We start from the raw sequence: 7,599 nt of genomic DNA on the forward strand, positions 1-7,599 counted from the left end.
AAAGGCAACAATCAAAGAATAAAGGGAGTAAAGTAGGTGGGGAGTCTGGGGCACCCCAAGGCAGGGTGCTGAACCCTGACAAGCACACACCCTCAGGATGCCCTACAGGGACACCCAGGTGACTGCAGCTGTATGCAGGGTGATGTGGAAACCTCATGTGACCCAAGCTGCATGTACATAAATGTACCTGGAGTGGGAACCGAAGAAGTAACCTTCTTCTCACCATTCCCACTTCAGTCTAAGTGGCCAGGGACCATCATCCACATTGGGCCTGTCAGTATGTTGTAGGAGAAATAACGGTCACCCTATGAAAACTCATTATAGAAATATGTCAGATAAACCGCGAAAAACCCCATACAACAAGTAGATATCAGAAAATAGAAGAACCTGAATTTTAACGAATTTTTATGAATTATTACGACTACATACGATAAATCGGAAGAAAGAAAATTAATAAAAACACTTCAAGCTTAGCACCAACAAGACAGAATGCTTGGGGGAATTTAAAGCAGATATTAAACATGTCATATCCATCCCCAGCCATCGACTTTGACTCCCTCCGATCCCTCTGGTCTACCTCCGCTCCTTCTTCACTAACCTTGGAGCTCCCATATTCCGCAATCACCTCGGTACCCCTCAATGGTCATCACCCCCTCCTTTCAATTTATTACCTATGCCTCCCTAAGTATGGAGCCCCGAAGGCTTCCGGACAGCTCTGACATCCGCTAGCACACTCCCACCTCTGCTGGGCAATACACTCGCTTGCCCTGCAAGCCCACCTTTGGGCCTATCCCTCCTTTCCATTTCTGGGTTATCGCCTACCATTCCGTTAACCCCATAACCTGACTTGTCAGTAATATTCAGTCGGCTAATGTCTAACCCCATTAGCTCGGCTCGGCTTGGCTCCGCCATTTGCGGGCCCGCCCTCTTGTAACTATATATATACTCAACTTGTACATAGGTTACACCTCAGTAATAAAATCGACTAGAGTTTACCCCCCTTCAGTTCTGGTTGCCAGTTTAGTAAGTTAGGGCACAGACATGTTACTTGGCACAGCACTCCTGGCATATGTAAGTTGCTGAGGCCAAAGCCCTCTGCCATGGAGACATCCCTCGTCTCAACCTGGTCTCTGACAAAACACAGAACTAGGTCAATGAAGCAAGATTTGACTATAAAATCAACCAGAGAACTTCCATGGAAACTACTTTCCCATGCCTGCACATGTAGCTGTCAGAGTCCGCATGTCTATTCGCAGCGTAAGAGTATCCCCAGGAAACTAGTCGATATCAAAGCTGGGGGGCTAGCCCAGCTGGCATAGTAGCCTTATGTACATGAGTTCTGCTAACTCACAAGAGCGCAGTTACATTGGGAAGATGGTAACTGATAGAAGCACAACATCAAATAGGAAGATAGAAGATGTGGGAAATGAGGGAATATCGGGTAAGGGGTGACGTGATAGCGAATATGGCACAATGAGTTATATCTGCATTCTAACTACATAATTATCTCACGCAATCTCGGCTAATGATTACATCATTGATATCGCTTAGAGTAAAGGGGGGCCAGATAACCGGGTGTCCCCTGACAGTAGCCGAGGATGGAAGTACCACAGAACAAGGATTCCTTAAGAACCAATGCAAAATTCAATAGGGAATGTAGATGTCTCCCAAACGGACCCAATGAAAGTAATTTCAGGGAAAATACCTATAGATGACAGAAATATGACCAAAACTCTCGGAAAACAAGGACAACGTTCAAAAGGAAAGCACAAAGAACAAGCAGTAATGACCGAGACAAGCTTGATGGCCCACTAGAAAGGAAGGGATCTATTCTTAATCCACCCAAATTTTCATAATAAAAGGTTCACACATCAATGAGATATTCATTAACAGGATGAGAGACATCAAAGTCACGGCTCAGGGAAAAGACGACATTCACACAAGATCCATATTTAAAACACATATGTAACAAAATTTACATGGAAAATATCATAAATTGGAAACTATCGTTATGCAAAGTTTCAGCCCAAACTGTCAGATACATGGCAAGGAGGGCAGTGTTCCTGGACCTTTCCCCAGAAGGAGGCCGGAGGTAGAGAATGGGTGGAAGGACCGTGGCCTCAGCAACTTGGAGAGGAGCACTGTGCCTATGTTCAGTAACGCTTTAGGAGTCTGGTTCTTAACTTCAGAACAAGAGGGCATGAACTCTGGGGGGGAGTCTAGTCATCGATTCTGCACTGAGGTGCCATCAACTACAGTACAGGACTTATATACATAATAGAAGACAGATGGGAACAAAGGGGAAAACCCAAGGGGGACTTACCCACTTGCTGGCTCAGTGAGCTCATGAGAGAATCGCCTTATCGAGCATTGTGGAGTGGGTAGGTGAAGGTGGAATTAGCGACAGCTACTGGAGAGTGGGAAAACCTTTGTGGAGTGGGCAGAGGTCCTAGGAGGTCCATAGTAATATTGGGTAGGTGTCATATCCATCCCCGGCCATCGACTTCCGGTCCCTCCGATTACTCTGGTCCAACTCCGCTCCTTCCTCACTAACCTCGGAGCTCCCATATTCTGCAATCCTCTCGGTACCCCTCAATGGTCACCACCCCCTCCTTTCAATTTATTACCTATGCCTCCCTAAGTACGGAGCCCCGAAGACTTCCGGACAGCTCCGACATCCACTAGCGCACTCCTGTCTCCGCTGGGCAATACACTCGCCTGCCCTGCAGAGCCCACCTTCGGGCCTATCCCTCCTTTCCGTTTCTGGGTTATCGCCTGCCTTTCCGCTAACCCCGCGACCCGACTCGTCGGTAATATTCAGTCAGCTAATGTTTAACCCCGTTAGCTCCGCTCCGTTCGGCTCCACCAATTGCGGACCCATCCTCGCTGTAACTATATATATATCCAACTTGTACATAGGTTACACTCCAGTAATAAAATCAACTAGAGTTACCCCCCTTCGGTTCTGATTGCCAGTCAGTAAGTTAGGGCACGGACGTGTCACTAGGCACAGCGCTCTTGGCATAAGTCGCTGAGGCCAAAGCCCTCTGTCATGGAGACTCTCCCTCATCTCGAATCTGGTCTCTGACAGTAGGTAGAAATATTAATAAACATATAAGGTGAGGATAAGAGGTACCGGAGAAGGTACTGGAGATTGGAGGCAGAGGTGAACCAGAGGGTATGGTGGAGGTGTGGGGGGAGGATGGACCAGAGGTGGACTGGAGGCATGGTGGAGTAGAGTGGAGGTGAGGCGGAGTTGGTATAGATATGACACAAACGGTCCAGCCATTGTGAAGTTACACCAATGACAGGAATATAGAAATCCACATTATGCTTAAAGACACATGAGGGTGGCAATGCAAAGGGAACTGGCCATCAGAACCGAGATCCGCACTTCAGCAGATTGCAAAGACCAATTTCCATCCAAATAAGGAAGACCCCAGTCAAAACAAAGCATGGAAAGTACAAAACCACCTTAGATCATGAGGGAAAAATCTGAAATAAATCATGGAAGCCCATATTGAGGATACAAACACCCGTGCATACAATAAATTCTGAACAATTAAACAGAAATGGTGCCCACATACAAACGAGTATGAGAACAACACACCTGATTACCAAATGTGCATGTGAACTTTTGCTAACTTGACAAATACCGAGAAATAGAGTACAACTTTAGTACCATTGGAAAGGTGGGGATAAATGAAAATTTATGATGCTGAGAATGTGAAAAACCATTCAGAAATGAATGAGATACAAGGACATGAAGCTAGTAACCTGAATAGCGTGGGAAGACAGCTTCTAGAGGTCCCGAGCCCCAAATAAAATACATAAAAATATGATATCTTGAGGATGACCTATTATAACAATGAACATACATAAAAAGGACTAGGATGCAATAATACAAATGGGAATTAGGGGAGATGGACGAAATCCACGAAATCCACTAAACTATGACGGACCATGGTGGGAATTTTAGGGAATGATATACTAATGAAGCAGAGGGCTATAACACATTTGTTTGATCAATTCTTGACTACTAGCAACTTTTTCTTTTGGTTCTAAACCTGAATAATTCACTCATTTATCATTTCAAGTTTCATTTCAACCAAATGTCACCGGATAAAAATAGAATAAATCAGCTGAAGGTCTCAGCACAGCCGTATGTGCAGTAATGTGAAGTTTGAATTCAGAATGACCGAGTCATAGCAAACTTAATGGTAAATATGAGGAATTTGAAATAGAAAACTGCAACAAATGCAGTGCAGTCAAGTTCTAATTAAACCATTAAAATAGCTTAGGTGAGTGTTAGGACGGGCAGATTTGGACGACTCCAGAGTGGAATCGGAGACTTAGTGTGGAAGGACCTTGGCCTCAGCGACTCAGGCGGAGCGCTGTGCCATTGCTGGTTGTCCTGGGGGTCCCCAATTTCGGATCTAGCAGAGGGAAAGTCTCTTGGGGGGAATTCAGGTCGATTTTGGACTGAGGTTACAAGTTACTATGTACATTGTATATAAGGAGGGGTCCAGAATCAAAAGGAGCAAGGGTACTCCGAAAGGAGACAAAGGGAGCTGAAAGGAGGAACAACACGGAGGGTCAAGGGTTTGACTCAATGGTGTTTCCCAAAGGAGGAGTGAAGGGCCAAGGCCCAAGGAGGAAGGAGGGAGGATGGGAGTGGGGAATGGCTAGCTGACTGAATAGAAAGGAAGCAGCAGCCCAAATAGGAGTGAGGGAGTATAGCGGAATTGAATGGAGCAATGCAATAGTTGCAAGGTCTGACATAAGTCCAGAAAGTCCGAACTCGGAAGTTAAACTCCGGAATATTGGCAAAGGTAATTAAATGGAATGAGCTAACCAATACAATGGGTATAAGCGGTGGTGGGGTCAAAGTCCGAGGTCGGAGCTAAGACCGGAGGTTCTGGAGATGGAGACGCGAATGGGATTCCGGAGCGGAGGCCCAGAGTCGGGAGCATAGGTGTTGCATACTCATCTGGAAGGTGTCGAGGTTGGGGTCGGACCTGGAATGTTCCGGAGTTGGACCGAAGGTGGTGTCAGAGCCGGAGGTGGGATAACCTCTTGGGAGTCGGCAAGGAGGAGGTGACAGAAGGGAAGTAGGACTCTGGAAGTCAGGTTCGGAGTTCCGGGAGCCCGGAGCAGAGGTGGGATTGTATGGATATGACAGCAAGGAAGGACAATAAGGATTCTAGGTGCAGTCTGACTGCAGTAGAACTATAGTGTGAAAATTTCATTTTTATTCAGTTTGAGGAAAATACATTGTAAATAAATCCTGTAACTACGAGGTAGAGCATGAAAAAGGAAGGCAACCCAAGGAGTATAAGAGGGAGACCCTTTCTGCAACTTTTTGCCCCCCCCCCCCCCCCCCTCAGAGAAGTAAGAAAATAGAGTATTATTTTTCTCAAGCATTTCTGGTTGTCACTCCAGTGCGAAAAAGTGATATACAGTTAAGATTGCCACTGTAGTAAAAGGCAGCAATTAAGGAGAGGAATATTAAGTAAATATTTCAACAGGAGAGCTGGTTAACACTCCAGATTTCAAAGTGTAAACACAAAACAGTTATTTTGCTACTGTTAAAACAAGCAATAAAAATAAGACAAAAAGAAGACAAAAATAAGACAAGATCAAGGGACACTTCAGACACGATCTAAAACCATTAACTGAGTACAATCTTTGAAAATTCACCAAGTAGAAGATTTAATTCAAGTTAAAATCCAAATTAAACAATCCTACACAGAATTACACCCAGACAAATTGAGAAATTACAATAGAGGAACAGCTCCACAGGGCTTTGTTTATCTCAGAAACTTTTAACCTAACCCATAAAATAGAATTAGCCAAAACACTCAGATTGGTACTATAATTACAACAAATATTACTAGTACACTTCCCCATCCTAACTAAAGAACCAGGGAACAGCTTGGTGGTGGTCTTGTTTGAACCTCCCAACTGACCTTCCTTTGTTCTCTCTTTCAATGTATGCCCACTCCACACCCCGCAAGGGCCCCAGTGCCAGGTGTTACATCTGGGCCCCAACCCCAGATGCATCCCCAACATGAAGAGGATGGAGAAGATGACAGAGAGGAGGAAGGTGGAAACACAAGAATTGAGGGGCAAAGCATGGATGAAGGAGATGAAAGGGAATTGCAATGATTCATTGCCACATGTGGGCTGACCAAAGAGGTATTGCATGCAAGACAGGCAGTGGAAATTGCAAGGCGATGCAACATCATCCCAGAGGACAGATAACATGGGAGTCACATGAGGAGACAATATGACTAGCCAAGCATGAAGACATGGCACAGTTCAATGCATGGTTGTTGGTGATGGCACAGAATCATGTTGCAGAGGAAGGTGGAGAAGGGATGCTCACACAAACAATTGCAGTGACAACTTTGGAAGAAGTGCTGAATGGAATGCATGAGAGGAGCAACGATTTCATGTGGCAGACGATTGAAATACTGACAGAAAGCAGCAATGCATCCAATGATGTAGATGTCTCAAGCCTACATGAAGATCAGCTTTGTGCATATGCAATAGTAACACCTTGATGCGAGGATTCATGGAGAGGATGCAGAACAATTGCTGATGCTCCTGACTGGGGAAGGTGGGACAGGGAAGTTGCAAGTGATTCACAGTATTTGGCAATACTTCAAGAGCTGTGGCATGGAAAGGCAATTGGCCCTAGGCACATACACAGGAATTGCTGCCAGTCTCATAGGAGGGAAGATGCCTCATGTGTTGTTCAGATTGATGGCTCAATGGTCAGGGAAGCCAGGGGCCAGTAAAATCTGCAAACTGGCAAGCATGTGGGCAGGAAAGGAGTACCTCATAATTGATGAGTACTCAATGATATCCCGATCACTGATGGCTTGCCTCTCTACAATAATGGGGCTAATCAAGGCCCACAATGGGGAGGAGGAGAGGAGCTGTGAATGTGATAATTTGCGGGGACTTCAGTTCAAGCCCATTGTGCAGAAAAGCAGTGCAGCTTTGTACTGGCCAATATTGGTGGCACAGAATATGGGAGAGGACATTACAGGGTCAGAGCTATACCAACTATTTACCACAGTGGTGTGCTTGACACAGCAAATGCGAGTCCAAGATGCGGAGTGGACCAAATTCCTTCAATATGCACGACACGGGAAATGCACAACTCCACACTTGAAGATGCTTGGGAGACTCCTTGTGACATCAAGGGATTGTCCCCCAACAAATGCAAGGGAGGCCCCTGGAAGGAAGCCATATTGGTGACGCCCCAACACACAGTGAGGGTCTTGTGGAATGAGCAAGCAATGCGACAGCATTGCAGAATGACAGGCAGACAGTTGTACAACTTTCATGTGGAAGACACAATTGGGGGGTGACCATTAACAATATGCAAGGAGTGGGCGATGGCATGGCATGTGCTGAAGGATAACAGTTATAGTGGCAGGCTGAAGCGTCAAGGTGGACTGGCAAGGAAAGCGCCCCTGGTGGAGGGATGCAAAGTGATCATCACCACAAAACTGGATACCAACATGGATATCACAAATGGGGCAAGAGGAGAGGTCATCAAAATATGGGCAGATCCTTGAGAAATCA

General features: G+C 45.7%; 1 protein-coding gene across 1 annotated transcript; it reads left to right on the top strand.

The window, feature by feature from the left end:
• Window positions 1-6,591: 6,591 nt before the first annotated feature.
• Window positions 6,592-7,269, top strand: EI90DRAFT_2940427 (uncharacterized protein; the record flags this gene model as incomplete). The annotated part of the gene is made up of 1 exon (XM_039055248.1): window positions 6,592-7,269. A coding segment is annotated over one exon (678 nt), but the record flags the coding sequence as incomplete, so codon positions are not given.
• Window positions 7,270-7,599: the final 330 nt, after the last annotated feature.

This window comes from Cantharellus anzutake, assembly GCF_015039405.1.
Source record: "Cantharellus anzutake strain C23 chromosome Unknown EI90scaffold_89, whole genome shotgun sequence".
NCBI lineage: Eukaryota > Fungi > Basidiomycota > Agaricomycetes > Cantharellales > Hydnaceae > Cantharellus > Cantharellus anzutake.